The sequence below is a fragment of the Stegodyphus dumicola genome, chromosome 2 (genome assembly GCF_044657685.1).
Source record: "Stegodyphus dumicola isolate Sdum_Otavi_A_Nest chromosome 2, ASM4465768v1".
NCBI classification, from domain to species: Eukaryota; Metazoa; Arthropoda; class Arachnida; order Araneae; family Eresidae; genus Stegodyphus; species Stegodyphus dumicola.
In genome coordinates, this window is record NC_140769.1 from 21,168,617 (window position 1) to 21,191,144 (window position 22,528).

The following is a 22,528-nucleotide window of genomic DNA, read 5'->3' on the forward strand; positions in this document are numbered from 1 at the left end:
AAAAAATGAAAAAACAATTTAAACACTAATAATTTATTAAAAAAGCATTTTAACATTTTCCTGCACTATAATAATCTTGAACTGGCATTTCTACATCTAGTTGTTTTTGTTTTATTAACTTATGCTTCTTTCTGGCCATTTTAAAAAGCTTTTGATAAACGAGATGGGCCTCACGAATTCTATCGCAATTTTCTCAAAAACTTTAACATATAAAACACTGGTTGTATTTCCAATAATTCCGTTATTTATTGCGACTTTCTACACCATCACTAAGACATATTAACGCATCTAATAAACATAATTTTAATGTGATGACACTCACAAAAATAATTTTTGGTATGCGTGTCCAAATGCAATTATTAAAACTTTCATTCGAGTTTTGAGTTGTCTGACGTATAACAGCACAAAGAGCACTTGTCGTTGGCAATAGCCTTAAGCAGCCAACAGCCTTAAGCAGCCTTAAGCCTTAAGCCAACAGCCTTAAGCCTCGCACCGCGCGCCCAAACCCAACGCCTGGACCGTCCGGTTGGCAGTTCTACGAATCTAATGCCACCGGGTTGACGCTCATTCTTACTGCCCAGGTCCAGTATTTATTAAATAACCAAATAGTTAAGTAGTACATGGCCGAACTGGGCTGAAATATATTTGCTTGTAACATACAATTTCCGAATTGGTGCATGCCTGTGTACAGATATTACAAATTACATACCTGTGTGTGTACACCTTACATTTTTGTACATAATACATTTCGATGCTTGTTAACAGTCACATGCTTATGAGAGTACGAATTACATAATACATTTAGATACTTGTAGCTGACACATGAGTATGATATTACAAATTACAATTAAATACATGACACGTTGGTATGCTTGTTACAGACAAATGGGCATGAGAAATGCCTTTGTTGGCTGTCAGTGTGCTAGCATGTGCATAGTTTTACCCGGAGTTATGCTGCTGGATATCTGAGGTTATTACTTATTTTTTTTTTCCGGTGATTGATACCTTGAGGTATCGCTCTCAGTGTAGGCGAATATTGTCTTTGCTGGGTGCGTTTTGCACAGACCATTTCATGTTAGATATTCATTAATGGGTTACACTTGGCATATTTCAGTGCCCATGTCCATTAGCTTTTTTATGATCTTTACTATAGCCTTGCTGTGATAGTTGTGCTTAATTAGGAACCTCCTAAAGGCCTGCTCGTTGTTCTGCGGGTACGGAAAGTGCATTCCTTCTGTAAGCGGGCACTGATACAAATAGTGTTCTGCTGTGCCCAATTCACCACAGCTGCATTGTTCTGAGTTTGATATTCCAAATCTCGCAAAGTAAGCAGGAAAGGGCCCATGCCCTGTAATATAGTATACCATTTGCGGCTGTGTCATTATGAATTCAGAGTCTGCTTTGGGCAGCAGTGCATGGGCTCGGCGGTCGGTGTCCGCATTGTCCCACGCTGTCTGCCATAGTAAGTGAACTGCATCTCTCAATTTCCGTTTGAGGTAGGACACTGGTTGCGGTATTTCTATCTGTGCGGCCTCCATGTTCTGGGCGGCATTAGATTCGTAGAACTGCCAACCGGACGGTCCAGGCGTTGGGTTTGGGCGCGCGGTGAGAGCCACCCATGAGGCATCACGGGCCATACTCAAGATAAGGGCGGGCGTGACACTATGCTAATTAACTTAATAGTAAAGGGGTGGTGGTCACGTCCTCCGTCACTTGTCACTTGTCATGTTCTGGGCGGCTTCCTTAGCTAATCTATCAGCTGTCTCATTGCCGGAGTTTCCGACATGAGCTCTCGTCCATTCCAATGTTATTCTCATTTCTTGGTTTGGACGTAAGTTTTCCTGTATACCCTCTATGATTGGGGAGCTGTGGGCGGGATTGAGGACAGCATGCAGGGTTGACTGACTGTCCGTAATGACACGACTGCAGGGGCGTTCCCGATGTATAATATCTTGTATTGCGTTACTGATGGCAGTGGCCTCGCTTTGGAATACGCTGTTCTGCGCTGTTAGGTGCCCCTTCCATAGATTGACAATATTATCTTCGGCTCGCCGCATATTTCGGTTGCTTCCATGTCGCACATTTACAAACATCAATGCCTTCTCCGATATTCGAACCCGGGCCCTTCGGCCACGGCAGCGTCGCTAACCACTATACCGGTTGAGCGGTGGGTTTTGACTTCTTCCATGAATGCAATTTGTCAATAGTTTCTTTGTAAGAAAGACTTCTAAAGACCTTTTTCGCAGCTAATAAAACAGGTTCTAACAAAAAATATTTATGAACATCCCTTTTACCAGCTGATATGGCTTTATTGTTGCCACAACAGACATCTGTCCCTTCACAACTGGTGGGCTTGCTAGTGCTTGTTTACATTTTCTAATGAAGGATTTCGGTCTTAAAATTTCTAAACATACATAAATTATATATTTTTGGAATCGTCTCAGGCTACTTTATTTTTTTAGTCCAAAACTGAAAATTTGAATATTTGAAAATTTTTATGTCATATGTACCCTTAATTCTTATGAACAAAGCCTAGCAGGAAGTGACTTACAGAGTCACTGGAGGAAATTGTAGACAGACTGGGTTGTAGGCAGAAAACTTTGAGCATTCTGACATTTAAGACTTTTTTCTGGTAACCATGTAGTATGCAATCTACCTCTTTCAATTAGTTATTTATTATTTACTTTTTGGGTGATGGCACTTTAACTGGCTGTTGTTTTAATCATTTCTGTCTTTTTACCGCCCGTTCGAATTTAAAAATAGCGTTTTAGCGGCTCCATCTAAGAAATAACTAACTAAAAGCTGTAGATTGCATACTACATGATTATCTTTTTTTTTCCTTTTTTCTTTTTTTGGTTATCTATCATATTGTATGACTGGGCGAAGTCATGGTTAGTAAGTTAGCAAAGAAGACATGGAGAAGTTACTAGAGGACCATAAAAAATGAATTGAGCAAGAGAAACAACTTTAGAGGAATCAACAAAAGGCGATTGGGGAGGAAATATTCACTTGAAGAAGAAAGAAAAATAATTCCAGTTCTCTAACCCGCGAAATTTGTGCAAAATGCAATTAAGATAGAAAGTTTTCACTTAATAATATGCCACTGATAAAGCAGCAACAGCTACAGCATAATTGTTTTAATTGATAATATCATGTTTAACTTTAAAACGCAAATTGTGAAGTGACTGAATTTGTTGAAGCAGGAAACATGAGCAATACCCTTCACCGGATTTGAACTCCAAACCTCGAGATCGCCAGCCAGACTTTTTTTTCAATCATAGCAAGAAGCGCGCACTCAAAAAAAAAAAAAAAAAAAAAAAAAAAAAAACCACTTAAAAACAGCAGATGTTTTTATGAATGGGCAACAAACAACAAACATAATTCTCATAATTCTCATCATTTTCTACTTATGCCGTCCACTCTCTTTTGTGTATATACAGCACATTTAAATTAAGGTTTTGTCGATTTTATTTGTTTAATGTTATTTTTTCTTTTTTTCTTTTATATTTAATGATTTTCATTAGTTTGGGGTTATGAACTTGTCCACAAGTACTATTGTAAAATTTCGATAAACAAACCTTTGTGGCCCAGGAACGATTTAAACCATTTGACGTTAATTCCGATGGAAACATGTTTAGGCGCACCAGCAATTCGATTGACAAACGGCTTTCAGGAAGGAATTAAATTCGTGAATCAAGTTTCCGTTCTCTCAGTAGAAAGTTTTATTGATTTTTATCAGGGGAATTATTAAATTTCTAACAGAACTTATCGTTAGTTTGTAGAGTCTCGCCATGTTCATTTCAAATATGCAACCGTTAATATATTTTGCTAAATCAGTAATAATTTCCAAATGCAGGCGAAAGTTTTGGTAATGCATTTTCATTTAAAACAAGGCAAAAAAAAAAAAAAAAAAAAAAAAAAAAAAAAAAAGACAAAAAAACGTTATTTTTCCAAAACATCTCAACAAAAGGTTTCGAGTGTACGAATTACTACGTGAATTACTCATTAACACTTTTTGAATAAATTATTTTATTATATTTTATTATCTTATTATATTAGTGACAGAATAATATGCAAATTATCACAAGCATATGTTGATGATATCTACTTTGCCACAAGCAAGGCTTGAAATAGAGAAAAAAAATAATATATCAGAAAAATAATTATGTTTTAATACTTAGTACAAGATCTACCCAAATAAATTTTAAAAATACAAGTTCCCGAAAGCAAATGTGAGCATTGTAAGTAAATGAGCTCATCGACTGGGTCTGTGTTTGTCGAAAACAGAAGTCATTTAAAACAATTTTTGTAAATTCTTTGTAATATTTGATTTTATGGTTGTAGGCAGAAAACTTTGAGCATTCTGACATTTAAGACTTTTTTCTGGTAACCATGTAGTATGCAATCTACCTCTTTCAATTAGTTATTTATTATTTACTTTTTGGGTGATGGCACTTTAACTGGCTGTTGTTTTAATCATTTCTGTCTTTTTACCGCCCGTTCGAATTTAAAAATAGCGTTTTAGCGGCTCCATCTAAGAAATAACTAACTAAAAGCTGTAGATTGCATACTACATGATTATCTTTTTTTTTCCTTTTTTCTTTTTTTGGTTATCTATCATATTGTATGACTGGGCGAAGTCATGGTTAGTAAGTTAGCAAAGAAGACATGGAGAAGTTACTAGAGGACCATAAAAAATGAATTGAGCAAGAGAAACAACTTTAGAGGAATCAACAAAAGGCGATTGGGGAGGAAATATTCACTTGAAGAAGAAAGAAAAATAATTCCAGTTCTCTAACCCGCGAAATTTGTGCAAAATGCAATTAAGATAGAAAGTTTTCACTTAATAATATGCCACTGATAAAGCAGCAACAGCTACAGCATAATTGTTTTAATTGATAATATCATGTTTAACTTTAAAACGCAAATTGTGAAGTGACTGAATTTGTTGAAGCAGGAAACATGAGCAATACCCTTCACCGGATTTGAACTCCAAACCTCGAGATCGCCAGCCAGACTTTTTTTTCAATCATACCAAGAAGCGCGCACTCAAAAAAAAAAAAAAAAAAAAAAAAAAAAAAAAAAAAACACCTAAAAACAGCAGATGTTTTTATGAATGGGCAACAAACAACAAACATAATTCTCATAATTCTCATCATTTTCTACTTATGCCGTCCACTCTCTTTTGTGTATATACAGCACATTTAAATTAAGGTTTTGTCGATTTTATTTGTTTAATGTTATTTTTTCTTTTTTTCTTTTATATTTAATGATTTTCATTAGTTTGGGGTTATGAACTTGTCCACAAGTACTATTGTAAAATTTCGATAAACAAACCTTTGTGGCCCAGGAACGATTTAAACCATTTGACGTTAATTCCGATGGAAACATGTTTAGGCGCACCAGCAATTCGATTGACAAACGGCTTTCAGGAAGGAATTAAATTCGTGAATCAAGTTTCCGTTCTCTCAGTAGAAAGTTTTATTGATTTTTATCAGGGGAATTATTAAATTTCTAACAGAACTTATCGTTAGTTTGTAGAGTCTCGCCATGTTCATTTCAAATATGCAACCATTAATATATTTTGCTAAATCAGTAATAATTTCCAAATGCAGGCGAAAGTTTTGGTAATGCATTTTCATTTAAAACAAGGCAAAAAAAAAAAAAAAAAAAAAAAAAAAAAAGACAAAAAAACGTTATTTTTCCAAAACATCTCAACAAAAGGTTTCGAGTGTACGAATTACTACGTGAATTACTCATTAACACTTTTTGAATAAATTATTTTATTATATTTTATTATCTTATTATATTAGTGACAGAATAATATGCAAATTATCACAAGCATATGTTGATGATATCTACTTTGCCACAAGCAAGGCTTGAAATAGAGAAAAAAAATAATATATCAGAAAAATAATTATGTTTTAATACTTAGTACAAGATCTACCCAAATAAATTTTAAAAATACAAGTTCCCGAAAGCAAATGTGAGCATTGTAAGTAAATGAGCTCATCGACTGAGCCTGTGTTTGTCGAAAACAGAAGTCATTTAAAACAATTTTTGTAAATTCTTTGTAATATTTGATTTTATGGAACTTTCTGTATAATAAATTAAGTGAATGCAAAATATTTTATAACGACGCAAATTTTAAATAGAATGACTTCTTGAGTTTGAAGTTGCTCAATCTATGGAACTTTTGCTTTAGATTTGTTTTAAGATTGTTTGGATTAATTACACCAATGCCGCTAGCTCTATGAAATCTAATTACAAAGTGCTACTAACTTCCTTTTCCGAGTTATCGAGAGGGAAGAAATAATTGCATGCAGACTAAAGCTTTTAGCATTTAACATTAGCACTTATAAATAGCGTTTAACATTAAAACTTTAATGAGTCTTTTCTTAAGCATTACAGATAAAATATAAGGATAATAGTCTACCTGACGAAGCTAAAATTCACATTTCAAAGATAATCCTACGAGGAACCAAAATTCACTACTTTTTATCAACTTAGTCATAAAATCTTTAGCCTACAGGACTTCGTCACACACTCCAGTCTGAATAATCAACCTCTACTGCTTCTAGTGATTCCATCCAAGGTGATCTGCCATGCCTATGACCATACTCGGGTGCTGTTCTTTAGACAGATTTCAATTCAGACGAGATCCTGCATAAGCCAACTGCAGGTTACCGGACTGACGGACTGACTGATTAACTACTGGTTCCAGTTAACTGCTGAAATCTCTACGCTCTTTTCAAAATCTGCATAACTCTCTGGAGGGAAAGAGCTCATGACTAAGTTCGAAGTGACAGAATAATATGCAAATTATCACAAGCTATCAGCTTTTGGATTTCAGGGGAACTTATCGACCTACGATTATGCAATTCTGATATCGTCTTCAATTATAACGAATCAGAGAACGTGAAATACAACTGGAAAATAAAGAGGTCATTACTAATTCGGTCTGCAAAAGGTACCAGAGATTGCAAGTACAACAGAGAGCTCTGAATTAAAGAGACTATTGTTGCTAGCAAGATCTTCGCATAATGAAGTCAAATAACTATACTTACCTTTGAAAGCTATTTAAATAATTGTGTGTATGCATTTAAAAATATTGATTTATTAATTGGCTCTCGATGATGTTAGTAGAGGTAATATGATATTAAGCTTTTCGTAGATTTGTAATAAACATATTTGAGTTCAGTGTTGCAATTCCATACACCACCCTCAACCAAACCACTAGTTGTTCCACCTTAAATCATTAAAAATAATTTTGATGATTTCCGTGCGGTTTGATTAAGTTTTAGGTTAATGAAGGATGTTATAAAGTATGCAGTTACACTAAAGTATTATTTAAAGCTACTGCACCGCTAAGGTTAAAACGTTGCTTTCGTTAATACTTTGACTAATTTTACTCCTAGCTGTCATGTGAAGCAACAAAATGCTGTAAATTTAGAAAATAAAGAAAAGTGAAAGAAAAACAATTCTATTAACTTTAACAAATTAAACTCGAAAGTAATAATTTAATACTTACTGGAGTCGCAACCAGAATTAGCCGGGAAATCACAGGCTGAGACTTTAGGGTTGAAATGGAGACCCGATGTACATGTTTTCGGATGAGGTACTCCGGAATCGCAAATGAAGAACTTCCGGCAGTTGGTAGGGTGAGGCAGGAACACTGGATGTTTAGGATTTACAGCGGGGCAGCTGATTTCGGGGTATACATCGTCAACTTCTTCAGAAGATTCATCCAGATCTTAAGAAAAGAACATCATGTTAATAGAATTCGATATCTCTGCGAATAATGCACAATTATCTAAAATTTTTTCAACTGAAATATGTACGACATTTTTATCTGAAATTTTCCAGTTCTACAAGTTACACACGTATATACTTTAAATAAGAAAAGAATAACACAAATTGCAATAAAATATTCACGTGGAATGAAAATTAACGTTATTCTCAGATTCAATTGTTTCCAAAATATAAATGTAGCCTGAATTTATACAGTAAAGTTTTCAGTTAAATTTCAAGGCTTGAGTTAACAATGATATATAACTATAGTTAAGCTAACATAATAATTAGCTAACAGTTTTGTCTAGAACTGTGTACATTAACATTTCATAAGTAATTTCTAATTTATGTAGTCCTAGGTGAAAGTCTTAGCGAAGCTGTTTGAAAAAGATCCCAAGATTATATTCATCGTACTAAATATAAGTCAGTTCTAAAAGCTAAAATTTCATGTGAGTTTTATTTTCTTTATTATGTTAAAAATTAGTTTTTGCATATTATTTCCTCGATATATCTGTCTTTAAATTTGAGCATAGTAATTTAATTTTGAATATTTCAGAATGCATTTTAAAATATTCTTGATTCCTTCACAAATGTTTTCTGTGAAAGCAATTGTGGTCGATTTTTAATCACAAATAAGCTGTCTGTTTTCACCTAAAAGTAGTAATCTATCAGGAATTAAACTTAATTAAGTTGTATTTGAAATGTAATCAACAAGTTAAAACTACAACCTTTCTTTTCATTTTGAAACAAATTTCCGTACAAGTGCAAAGCATAATGATTTTATAGAACATTTAGATATCTCAGCTGTAGATAGAATTACCTTATAAATTTAGAGGTCATAAGTCAAATACAGATCATGTCTAAATTTAAAGCTTTATTAAAACCTTGTAAATTTAGAGCTGAAGTTCTGACAATTGTTCCAAAGATTATTAACAGAGTTTTTCAGGTTAAATTCTGTTCTATTCTTCTTGATTCTTCACGATACTCGCGCAGACCATAGTGTTTATTGAAATTAACTGACACGCCACAAATTTACTTTAGTCTTGTAAATGAAAATAATCTTTATAATCAAGGTAAGCACTTTCAGAGTATAGCTTTCCTTGATTATAAAGATTACTCATCGTTAATGTAGTAGTTTTATCATCAAGAACATGGCTCAAGGTGCACCACAGGTGGCGATTGATTTTGCACTTGCAAGAACGGAAAAGTTACTTCCCTCTTTTAATGCAGAACCCATCGGGAAATGAATCAGCAATCTCCCACTCCTCGTTTCCACACAACTCTCTGTAGAGAACTTTTCGTTTTCACTGCACAAGCAACGGTGCAGCTCGGTTCTACAAGCAAACCTGATTTAATTAACTCACCATCGGTAAATGGTTTTCCTTTCTGGCTAAAAAATGAGCTATTCGTAAGCTGACTTTAGTTACATCCTCATTGTATTTTTTTTTTTTTTTTTTTTTTTTTTTTTTTTTTTTTTTTTTAATTTTACGAATAAATTGCGTTGATGACGCATTCTGTTTTAAACTTTCCAACTCTCACGATCGTTTTTTTTCTGTGATGTTTGAATACCATGTCGCGTTTTTAGTTTGGTAGTGATGACTTATATTGAACTCTTTTCGCACAGCTTTTATGTCATTGCATATTAAACATAAAACTTTGTCATTTAATTCTAACATTTGTCTTCGAAGACTAAATTCCTTTCTTTATTTGATATTGAGAGGGATTTGGTAACGATAGGTAGTGAATAAAATAAACTAAAAAGAAAGAAATATAGCAGAGTATTTTGACAGACGATTCCACGGGCACTGCTACAGCAAAACTGATAATGCGCTTGCGCATAAACATATCCCTGTTGGAAGTGCTTTTGAAGACAACGACAGCCGAGAGAATGCGACAGCAGCACCACTTGTAATCATTATTCACAACTTTTCAGCTGAACTATCAGCCGTTGCATAAGCGCGTAATATGATTCATTTTTCATGTAGAAAACAATATCAGCTCACTGGCTGGATTAAAAATAAGCAGCGGGACGGGTTTGGCCAGCGGGCCCTACTTTGCTGACCGCTGGTCTAAAGCATTAGATTCGTATTTATATTAAGTCAAACTGAATTTAACGTTTTAGATTCATTCCATTTTTCTTCATGTGTTTCTACAGATTTCTCTGGAAGTCATTTTAATCTCAGATTTTCCCTTCATTATATAAAATATATTTGTTTTTGATTTTCCAGCCGCCAGAATCTGTTTTCCCTCCATTATCTAATATTATATCTCGTTTAAGACTTTTAAAGGAAATATAGATATGCTTTAGCTACAGAACGTTTTTGTTGCTAAAATAAATATTGAAGCTTCAAAATATAAGGTAACGTAGTTTTAAACGTAATTAAATTATTAGTTTTACATGCAGGAATAAGAAAGCCACAGAAAATATTAAGGAGATATATGCTTACTTATCTTGGTGGTAATTTCCTGTTCTTCGATGGCTGAAGAAATGAACACGATGAAGAACATCACAGCAAATATGCATAGTCTTCGCAGCATCTTCTAAAGGCAAAAGGAAAATAATCATTCAGTACTGCAGGAGAGCAAGCTGACTAACTTAGATATGTGTTAAGTTTATTTCTAAAAGGTGTAGATAATAATTTCTTACAATTAAATCAAAGTATCACTAGTATCCGAATTGTTAAGGGAGAAAACTGGGAGTTCAAAATTGATTCGAATCTCAATTAGAAGGGTTGACTGAATAGTTATTGTCGTAGTTTTCCCGAACGTAATGTGAATCGAAGTTATTATAGACTCCACTTAATTTTTAAAACTGAAATCGCAAAATACACTCTAGTTGCCAAGTGGCACAGTGAGCTCATAAACAAACATTTCCATTTTCCTAATTAAAATGCTGTGAAAATACTATATATATATATATATATATATATATATATATATATATATATATATGGTTTTGAAATTTTATATTAAATTATTTAAATTCCATTGTCGTTTTGAAGGATACTTTCGCCATTGTTTAATGTTATCAAAATAGGCCGTAAACAAATGTAATCTTATTACCTGGCGCCTACAGTAGTTTATTTTAAAAGGCTTTGCACGATAGCCTCCTTTCCCTTAGAATAGCCCGAGTGTGTTTTTCAATAAACGATAATTTGAAAATCACTTTTTTTTACTATTGTATTTTCTTTTATTACCTTTTTTAAAGGACTGAGAGCAAATGCTGTTGTTATTAAGTGTTCACTATCATGTTTTGTAGAAAGAGATTTTTAAATCATAGAATATAGAACTAAAGAAAACATTTATAATGAAGTAAATAAAATTGTATACAATATAAAACCAAAAACTAATAATAATTATATTAAAAAAATAATTTTTAAATATGTGATAATTTAGTTAAATACTAACTGAAATGAGAAATAATGTAAAAATAAAAAATAAAATTCAACAACTAAAATTAAAAAATTGAATAAATATAAGTAAAAAATAAATTAAAAAGGATAAAACACAAATAGAAATTAAAAAAAAAAAATTCTGAAAGCTTTCATATTTTACATTAATCCCAAAGGGACTTTTTTTCTAACCTTTTGTGTGTTACCTTTATTTATTAAATATCATATTCTTCGCACTTAAACCATAAAATTCAATTCAAAAGAAATATTGCAAAATAATTTTAAAGTGAGTATATCTTTAGAATTTCCGATACGCAGTCTCATGCGCTGGAGACAAAAATGTTTTTTCCCCCCGCAGAGTATTGCCGTTGCTCGTTTTGAAATCGTTGACTTTTTTAATCAAAAATTCGTTGGTTACAAAATATGAAATCGATAATAAAACAAATTTCAAATTCTAAATTAGGGCTTCAAGATGCCCATATTCGGTAGAAGATTACGTTATTCAAATTTTGATGGCTCTAGGTACCGTTGTTTTATTACAATGCGAGAAACATACATACATTTGTGCAGATTCTGCATTATTTAATTTATTAAACTATAACACAGTGTGATAATATTTGGTGGCAACAATTTGAAAAGTGAACCGACATTTCAACGCAAAATGCCAACACGGAATTAAAAAGCCCTTCTGGGCTAACTCCCTTTGGGCTAAAAATGAGCATCAACCCAAACATACATAAAATAACATTCCTGATTCATTAAACGATAGAGAACTATCAGTGATGTTTTAAAACTCAATATAATCTGCTCTTTGTTGTTATTTTAATTAAAATCAAGCCAATGAAAGCTGAATTCTGTCAATTAAGTATCTTAAAGCCTACAGGAAAAATGAGATTTATCTCTTATGTAATCATTACATTCAAATTACGTAATATAAAATTAAGCAGGCCATAACATTTTTCTCTTAAAAATTCAGGCTGTTTGTATTTACTTTGAACAAAGCTTTCATGGTTATCAGAAAAATGTTTCAAAATCAAGTATATTAATTCTTATCAAACTTGTAAATATCCATGCAGGTTGATCTACAGTTTGTATAAGATTTACGTATTCAGTAAAATTGGGGGCAAGAAGTAAATTGAATTTTCAAATACTCCTCCACAGTAAGAATGAATTTGGTTGAAGGGAAAAAAATTATCTCCGAGCAAATTACCTGAATTATTTCAAAAATATATCAGTGTAAATATTCTGTCAAATAAATACTCGAAAGGGGAAATACAAATATTGAAACAAAAGTGTCAAGTATTAAAAAATATTTAAGAAAAATAATCAGTTTTTTTAGAAGTAGTTATACGATCAGATTAAAAAATAAATAATTACTGCTTGTTATTTACGCTTTTTGTTTTCTTTTGTTTTTCAAATTTCAGATACGCGAATTTTTTTGTCAACTACATTTAAGATTATTTAAATATTTCCTAGGCTCTATATATGAATCCAATTTTGTCGCACGATAGTAGTAATAAGTAACAAATAAATATCATTGCAAAAATTACCTCTATAAAGGGAGCAAATAGTGCTCTACACGAAATTTGTAAAAGATAGTCTCTTCTAACAGACGAGTTGATCTGCAACTGATCCTATATTTATATACAAAAGAAAAGAAATGAAATGAGGTGACAACTAGAGATAATTTAGACAGCCAAGATAATCCCTATCAATCTTTTGAAAATCTCTAAGTCAACAGCCATTTCTTTCGAATTGGAATCACGGAAATGCTACTGATTGAAAGAGACTGGCTTGAAAATATGCATGCTTTCAAGGAGAGACCAGAAAATTCGAAAATGAGTTAGTTTAATATAGTTCTTAGATTGTACTTTCTAAAAAATCGTTAACATTTCTAGCAGCAACTTTTTTTTATTTATTCTGCAGTTCTCTGTTCTTTAAATGCGTTCTGGTTAGAGTTTTCGAAACGTTTTTGAATTTCACTGTTTTAATTCAGATCATGATCATCCATCAAATCCAAATTTGAAATTAATGTTTCTCAATGTAGCATCTTTTGGTTTATTTAATCATGGCAAAGCACTCGAGTGTTATCTGCTTAAGGAGAGGGATGCCTTTGTGGAGGACCTTTCTAAGAGAAACTAGCTCATATACAGGTTACACATAGCGGAAAAAACATAAAAACGCTATGCAGCCAACCAGTTCGCTGAAATTTGAATCCCGGACCTAACTACCAGTGTTCAACGGCTTTACCGCTCGGCCGCTGGTGGGCGCAATGTAACATAAGAAAGTAATAATGAAAAATTGAACTGAATTATATAGTGATTGCGTTGTACACTATTACTGCCTGCCTAAAGGAATGGACGCCTTCTTCAGTTCTTTTTGAAAGAAATTGCCCGGCTTTTACGTTATACAGAGAATAAAAGCTTTCAGCTACGCCCTTCAGCCACTGGGGAAAAAAATCTCGTGCAAAATATCAGTATTTTACTACGTTAGTCATTCGGCTACTGTCTCAAGGAAACAAGCCAGAAATTTACATTTATTTCTGCATTTAACGCTTTGTCAAATAAGGTTATCTTTTATTAAATTAGATAAGCATTAGCATATTTGTTTACTTTGTTAAATATAAATAAATTCATGTAAGAAGAACAGTATTTTTAGGGTTAAATATCCATCAAAAAATTCAAGATGCGTTTCGACAGAGTACTATATTTACCGTTGTTTACATGCCTACTGAAGCACACACTGCTGAGCAAGAATTTCACATTGTGATTGACTTAACGTCGGTGAGTTTCATGATATGAATGAAAAACGCATTTATATATTATGATCTTTTTCCCTTTTGCACTATTTTTATTTTTTGAATCATCTTCATCTTATAAACAGAGCTCATATGTAAGTAGGTTCGAATGCCTCCGGCTCGATATACTTCTAAAAGAAACGGAAAAAAAAAAAAAAAAAAGTAGTAGCTTATTTTTCAATATGATCTCGTTGTACCTCGAAACAGTTTCCAGATTATTTAGTCAGCAGATTATCTGAACGTTTGGTCTCAAAATTTTCCGAAATGACTCTTTTCAGACCATTATGTTTACACATAGGGCCAGCAGTCTGGAGTACAGATATGAATCGTTTGGAGCTAAAAAAAAGAGTTTTTTTAAAGAGTTTTTCAGTTCTTTAAACCCAACAATTTTTCATAACAATCGACAAGCTGCTGTTTTAGAATGGATGAAAGAAGTCAAGGTTCTTAAATTGAAGACAATTTGTTCATGGGAAGATATTCATGTAAAATGCTCAAAATAGTTTTTTCTTGATAGATCCAGCCTTGATCCTATCTCCTTGACTTAATCCTATCTCCTAATCTCCCGACACTTAACACTATTTCCTCCTGGACGCGGAAAAAATCTTCTGATGCCAGTGCCTCCAATATAACCTACATAAGAAACTTTTTTTTTTTTCTTACTGATTCTTGACCCATGCGAAATTGTTTTACTTATTGTTTCTCTGTAGAATAGGAGGGATACAAATCAACATATGTATGATCCAAGCATTCTTTTATTTCTATACAATTAAGATCTTTTTTAGTCAAAATACTAGTCATAAAACGATGCTCAATTTGAAGTACTTCAGAACAAATTTGTGCATTATTTCATTCACTTCATTGTCAAAAACAAGTGCATGAGGTTTCTCTAACAAAACTTTCAAATTTATTCTTTTTGTACTGCCCCTACAACTATGCCTCCGGAATTTGCTTCCAAATAGTTTTTATATGTGAAGCCGAAAACTTTTAGTTCTACCTACACATATCTGGATCATAAACAGCTGAATATTTCTACACTATGTTGCCAATGATGGTTGGAAGTGAATGGGAAAATGTTTATTTGAAGCTTAATGTTTGTACAATGAAAATGCTCGTTCGTTATATCATAACTTCTACATTTTCAGGAAGATTTTCTATTAAGTTTTTGTAAAGAACTGCAGGTGTTTCGTACTATTCCTTTTGCAGCAGAGTGAGCAATTCTGTAGAGGTTTTAGACATTTAGTCGGGCAAGTGACCGAAAACTCGATATTGATTTCTAAAACCCAGCCATAAAATCTTATGGCATTAAAACTTTTTAACGATATTTTTATTTATAAATAAAACAAATAGCCCATTTTCGAGCTCTTAATTGTAATATATAAATCAAATTTTTTTCAAAATGTGTAGTTAACACAAAACATAACTTATTTGGAAAAAAATAATTTTCATGGTCTTCATTATTAAAATAATGATATAAATTAAATTTTTAAGTAATAAAAATTATACAAATTTCTGAAAAACGTTTTAGGCCACATATGCAAACAGACGATTATACAGGAAACCAAACGCGCAAAAGGTGTTTTCTAAGGTGGGATGAAACTGCTATATTATCAACTCGGATAAAATAAATGCTATAAAGAAAGTTAATTTCAATGAAAATTTGTGTAATAAATGAAACAAAAAATTTCTTATTGAATTTATGGAGCTGCTTTCAAGTGAGCTTCATTACATGCTAATGAAGAAGGGAGAGAATTTAATTTCCCTTTTGGAAAACACGATAGTATTTATTAAGAAAAATCTATACATTTATTTCAAAAAAGGGCCCACCAGACACCTAGAGGTAAAGTAGCTGAACATTGGTAGTTCGGTGCTAGGTTCGAATCCCGCGAACGGGCTGGATGAAAGGGCGTTTTCATGGATTTCCTTTAATGTGTAACGTGTATACGAGTCAGTTTCCCTTAGAAAGCCCGCCACGAAGCCATCCCGCCCTTTAAGAAGACAGTCCTCGAGGCTTTGCTTTAAATAATACATCAATCAATCAATCATTATTTAAAGAAAACCCTCTAATCTAACAGAATTTTATTATAAGTATTGACTTATAGAGTATATTTTCCAATTTTAGACTTGGGAGAAGAAAATCATCCAAAAAATTTTGAGACTGACTAATTAGAGTTACTTAAAAAATATCCTATTCATAAAAATCTAATTTAAATAATTTTATTCTAAATGTCTATTTTCTTTGAACTTTCAAACCGGCTCATTTTTGCAGTTTTCATCCGCCTTTATCAATAATAGGTAAACTGCATATTTTGTTTTATTTAACAATTACAGAAGGCATTGTTATAAATCATCTTGACTTTTCTATTTTTTTTTTATTTCTTTACAAATTTTCAAAGCTTGTTGTCAATCGAACAAAGTAGGACAGAAACTTAAACTTTCGAAACGTGTCCTAAAATATTTCGGCGCCAGACAGTGTCTCAGCTGACAGTCCAATGCAGTGCAGGTCCAAGTGCAAGTTTTTCGGAACACGCAGTTCAGCGGACACTGTTGGATATGGGACTGCGCAGCAGACATCAGAGTCGCGTGTCTCTATTGACCAAATGTCATTTTTTTCAGTGGACCCGGGAACATTGAGACTGGACTGTGGATAAGTAGAAAACAGTTGCCTGGTCGGATGAATCATGATTTTTCATTCATCGCGTCGATGGTTGTGTCAGAGTACGCCGTACTTCAGGCGAACCCCCTATACAGCAGGTCATACAAGGGCTGGTGATGGCAGTATTATGCTTTGGGGCGTTCCCATGGGCGGCTCTAAGACCTTCAGTTGTGCTAGCTTCAATTGGACCATGAAAGCTTAAGATAATTGCTGATCAGGGACACCTTTACATGGCATCTAGCTTTTCAAATGGAAATGGAATCTTCCAGCAGGACAACATCCCATGTTACAAGGCTTGAATTATGTTGGAGTGGTTCGAGGAGCATAAGTATGAATTCCAATTAATGTCATGGCCACTAAACTCGCCGGATCTTAACCCGAAACTGAAGGTTATGGATGCCAACTGGGATGCCATTGAAAGGCAGCACAAAGCTCAAACACCACCATGTTGGAATATCTCGACTTTGTGCGACTGCTGCTTAAACATTTGGCACAACCTGTCTCTAGTCATCTGCCAAGAATTTGTAGCATTCATGCAAGGGCAGCTGTATTGCAGACCAAAAGTTCGCTAAACGTATTATTGAGTAAGTGGTCATAATATTTTGGCTCTTCATTGTATACCACCGTATCATGTAGGGGAAGTGGGATGATTTCTTATACGTTATACTCACTTTTATACTGAATGAATAATAGTTTTATGTGATTAAACCGAAAGAAGACAATGAAGATTTAAATGCAACATCCAAAGAAACGCAAGTTATAGCACTCAAGGAAGAAATAACAAACCCCTACTTAATAGCATATTTCCATTGCCAGCTATATTTTTCCGCTCTTCTTCAGTTTCAGTAGCCTAAAACTATGAGAAGAAATGCTTAACTGTGTAGATAAAATGTTATCATTTACAACCGGCTTTTCATATCAAATCTTTATTTGCATTTCCTACATTCTGTACATTCCTAGTCAAATCAACTTCAAAATCGTGCCACACCTTTTTCAGTAATCAAAGTGAAAGAAGGAAAGACATTTTATGCGCTTAATCTAAGGTTTTCACCTTTCACATCTTCGGATAATAATGACAGATGGTTCCGGCAGTCTGTCAGCTGAAATCGTCTGTCTCAAGCAGAGATTAAAAACGATTTCCATGCTTCATGGACTTTCTGACAGATGAAAAAAAAAAAAAGGAACAACGTATTGATGATACCATTTACAGCCAAAAATTATGTAAAGGCATGCCACTACATATTTCTTTTCTTTCTTATTTTTGTATAGTATATATACACTACATTAATATAAAATTATTATTTTTATAAATAACTGTTAAGCAGTAACAGAATTAAGATCAGCTAGTGCTAAATATTGAGCAAGCACTCACACAAACTTATTAAGAAATATCAGAATTCTCGATTATTTGGAGTAGATTATCTGGGTCCTGTGAAAGTTGTTTCCGAAGCGATGGAAAATTACTGTCACAAAAATTTACCGTGAAATAAAACTGTCTACGGAAAATATGGAAAGTAGAAGCAAAATACGTGGGATAACAACAATGATAGCAAATGATGATATCGTAACTGCGAGTTGTTTTTTATTAACATTCCAATAATGTTACGTCGATCTCCAAATTCTATAGTAAATCTACAAATCTGAAGAGGTTGAAGCATATAATTCTAATAGATTAACGGTAAATCAGTTTCCATCAATGGTCCATTGAGTTTTAAAACGAATTTAATTAGAAATATCACAAACAAATAATCCAATCTAGAGAAATTAATCTTTAACGTGCAAGCTACACTGAAAACACAAATCAAAAGAATGTTTTTTGTTTCTGCTTATCCTTTATCTAAATCGAACAGGCTATTCATTACGTTGCCCTTCAGTGGTAGTGAAAAGAGACAATTTAGATTGGAACATCCACAATAGTGGATAATTGAATAGCATGTAATTTAAACATTGTTAAATCATACGTTAAACGTCTAAAAATAAATTAAGTGTGCAGCCATTAATCTTCTGCTTCACCTTAACTTATATAAAAATATAGAAATAATGCAAACAAAAACAAACAGCAGTTGCACTTTGAAGCGAAGAAGAAATACAGAGAGTCACAGGAAGCAGCAGAGAGAAAAAGATTAATACTGTGTTCTCTCTCTCTCTTTCTAGAAACCTTTGACTAACAAATGAATTATTCAGATTAAACTGCTTGAATATACATTTAAGAAGTTGATAACATTTATTAATTGCGCAAACAAGAAAATTTAGAAATTTTTGGTTTGTTCGATAAACTAAGATGTGGAGAACAAAATGTTTCAGAGTTAATTTTAAAAAATCTAAATCGAATTTTGAAAAAAATCGCTCTACCACTTTGTATTATCATCCACAAAAACATGAGTACAAAATTTCAGCTAGGTAGCTTATCAGAAAGAAAACTAGTTTAAAAACATATGGCAAACTTTCGACCATAGAGGCAAACACCACGAATGAGCTAAATGGAAGCTTATGGAATTACATTTGTCGCGAATATTTTTGGGAATATACATTTCACTAATGTCTGAAATTTTGCATAGCGTTAAAAAATGTGAAACTTGTTTAATATGAATGGTGTTTCAAACAATTTAAATTTTCGATGACATGACTTTATGATAGAATACGTTTCACCAGATAACTGGTTTCCTTGTAATTTTAATTTAAATTCGTCAAGATATCCTAGACATCTACATAAAAAATTAAAGCCATTCACTGTTCGACAATAGCGGTTGTGCACAATTTTCCTTATTTATAAAATTTCTGTTACTTATCTGAGTTAAAAAATTCTTAATAAAGTTTTTCCATTGCTGAGCCATCGAACTAATATATGGTTTGGCAAGTAAGGATATTTTGCGTCGATCTCTAAAAAAAAAAATTAGAAAACTGATGATGGTTAACTCCATGAGAACGAATAAACTTAATGGCTGACACAGCTCGTTTAATACCACATGACATACTAAGGTTTTTCTACAAGAATGCTGGGAATAATACGATGAATTTCCAAAAGTTTTGAACAAATTCCCTTTCCTCGTTTCCCACCTATTTTTACCACCATCAATTGTGATTGCATTTTAACTAGTTGCATTGCAAATTGTACTATGCTACCGTTTTCATGACTACCTTGAAAATATCTTCGACTACAGCTATGCATGTCCATGCAGGCTAAACATAGAAGCTAATTATTCATTTACCCAAAACTATATTTTGAAAGCAGCAATTAGGAAGTATCAGTAGTGTTTATCTACTCATAAATAACCAATGAAAACCATTTGAAATTTGTTGCCTTGACTTTTATTTGATTTTTGACGTCGCTTCTGATGTTCTCAACTCTTCTAACAGTTGTTCTCGTAGAAAGACTGATAGATTTAAATAAATTAATTTTTTCAGGAAACATTTCTGCAGCTGAAACAAGCAAACATGACTTAATTAATTTACCTTTGATAAATAGTTTCCCTTTAGTGGTTAATGAATGAGTTATTTGCAAGCTGACTGAAGTTATTGCTTCGTTAGCATTTTTTGTTTTCATGAATAAATTGTGCTATGATGAAGCGTTTACTTTTAAATTTTCCAGTTTCAATTGTTCGCTCACTTTTTGTGAGTTTTAAATATTGTGTCGTAGGTTTACTTTAGTAATGATGGCGTATGTTGTATTATTTTGGCACAGCTATTACGTCATTACATAATAAACATAATGCTTTTTCATTTAATTGTTTTACAATATAATAACACTCCATTCTGCTTTAAAAACACGACAAAGTCCACTTCCCTTATCTTATTTGGTCTTGAGAGTGACATGGCAACGGTGATTAATAAATAAAATAAATTGGGAAGAACAAAATATCGCAAAGTGTCGTGAAGACTGTACCACATGCGTCGCTATGTCAAAATTGAGAGAACTAACAGCACACGTTTTACCGGCAGACAACAGAATGTGAATACGCGATGCCAATAGCGCCATGTGCTATCATTATTCACATCTTCTCAACTAGATTAGCGGCCACTGTGTTACAGCGCGGTATTTGATTTTTTAAGAATATTTTATGCGAGAACAATAACAATGTGCCAGATTTGGCCACGGGCCGTAATTTGAAGACCCCAGATTAAATCGTTTTCCTCAGCCATTTTCGAACATGATTACAAGCTACGCATATAACAAATTGAAAAAATGTTTATTACAGTAATTTATCCAGTTTCATAATTTTCGTTTCCAGCCAGTGAGAACTGGCTGTGGAACTTAGGTGGATGATTCTCCTTTGTCTTTAAAGTCGTTTTCATAGTTATAGGCATGACCAACATTCGTGTTTTGCTTCCACTTTAGCCTACAACGCTCACTTATTTTCCATTCAAAAATGGATAATTTATGACAGTGCTAGAAAGCATTTCACGAAGTTTTCTGAAAACTTCACATGAACCTAATATGTGTATTACAATAAACCAATGGAATGATTTTGCAAATGGAAAACTTAAAAGACTGAATATACAGGTCATACTTTGTAAGATTTCCTTTAGTTTGAATAACCAATTATTTTAATTTTGGTATCTTTTCTGAACTTCTTATTTCCTCTCGCATTTCCTCGCCAGGATGCAAATTAAGTTAAAAGAGTGTTTAAACAGGCGAAACGAGAAGGTTAGACCGAGCGTGAGTTTGCTATTTTTTCCTCCAGCTGTTAATATGTAAGTTGCGGCTACGTATTCTGGTCGTTTATTAAGTCTATCGCCGATGCAGGTTGTTGAGTCAGCCTGTTAATTTCAAGTAAATTGTGTAGTCTAGAGTTAGTCTTTTTACCATTCTGAATGTATTGTTAAATTATCCTTAAGTTCCTCACCGCAAGTAATCGATTCTATTGTGAGCACGAAGTACGTGCCTTTTTGTTAAAGAGTTTGAGAATAAAAGGCCTATTTACAACATTCTTCTGTGCTGTTAAAATTATTCCTGTCTATGTGAGAAGTCGCCAGGCTTCTTAGTAAGTTCTTGACACGGGAATGAGAGCGAAATGAGTCCGATCTTACAGCTTTACCCGTGTATTAGCTTGAAGTCTAATATACATTAATTAAGGTTGAAAGTACGTTTATAAAGATTTATATTTTACATTTATCCTGCATTAACACCACATGTCAGGAATCATCACATAGACATAATCAACAATTTATTTAACATGAAATAAGTGTTTATAAACTATTCTCAAAACTATTACATCGTAGACGTATGTATTGTAATAGTTATTTAAACTTACAACATAATCAAAAGAGGGTAGATTTTAGCCCCAGCTGTTAAATCCCATGTATAATCTGATACATATGGGAAAACAACCATATGTTTTCTCTCAGCACGTATTCTTCTTATTTGCATCATTGCAGAATTTCCCGTTGTGCGAGAGGCGATAGTAAATTCAGAATGAGGGCAGCTAGATATTGTTATATAATCTTCGCTTTCTGTCTAATTCTGAAAGAATGCTCTGCAGGTAAGTTTATAACTAATGCTAAATTAATATCGAAATTTATTACTACTTGTAAAAATTTATTACTACTTGTAAAATGTAATTAAGTTTGCAAGATTTCACCAAAGTTCAGATAAAGTGCACGGAGACATGCTTTTCGTTGAGGTTTGTTAGCAAATAAATAAAATAAAATAAAATTTAGAAGTACCAATATTGTAGCAGTTGGAGTTTGGAAAATGCTAGTTAATTTTCAGTTTTCTTTTAGTAATTTAATTAAATCTAAACTTTATTTCTAAAGGGAAATTTACAATTATATTTGAGTGACTTGCTGAAAAAGTGGAACTAAAACTTGAAGTTAAACTTTTAAATTTTGCTGCGTCTTAAAACAGCTTTATCCTCTTCAGTCCCGATAAATATGAAACAAAGGTTCAGTAATTTA

The 22,528-nt window shown here is 33.0% G+C and overlaps 2 protein-coding genes across 3 annotated transcripts in view; one reads left to right on the forward strand and one right to left on the reverse strand.

Moving 5' to 3' along the window:
- The window catches only part of LOC118203240 (peritrophin-1-like), a 30,646-nt gene extending 17,781 nt beyond the window's left edge, over nt 1-12,865 (reverse strand). For both annotated transcript variants that reach the window (XR_015039392.1, XM_085810524.1), the window contains exons 1-3: nt 12,734-12,865; nt 10,239-10,332; nt 7,532-7,753 (exon numbers count right to left, since the gene is read on the reverse strand). Coding sequence is in view for 1 of the 2 variants with exons in the window: in XM_085810524.1 (XP_085666650.1) it covers nt 7,532-7,753; nt 10,239-10,329 (313 nt within the window). In the remaining variant the exon portion in view is untranslated. The remainder of the gene's footprint in view (nt 1-7,531; nt 7,754-10,238; nt 10,333-12,733) is intronic.
- Nucleotides 12,866-21,967: 9,102 nt separating this feature from the next.
- Nucleotides 21,968-22,528, forward strand: part of LOC118196531 (chymotrypsin-like elastase family member 2A) — a 50,588-nt gene continuing 50,027 nt past the window's right edge. Inside the window, exon 1 of the mRNA XM_085810525.1 lies at nt 21,968-22,113. Within this exon, the coding sequence (XP_085666651.1) occupies nt 22,047-22,113 (67 nt within the window). The 5' untranslated portion in view covers nt 21,968-22,046. The remainder of the gene's footprint in view (nt 22,114-22,528) is intronic.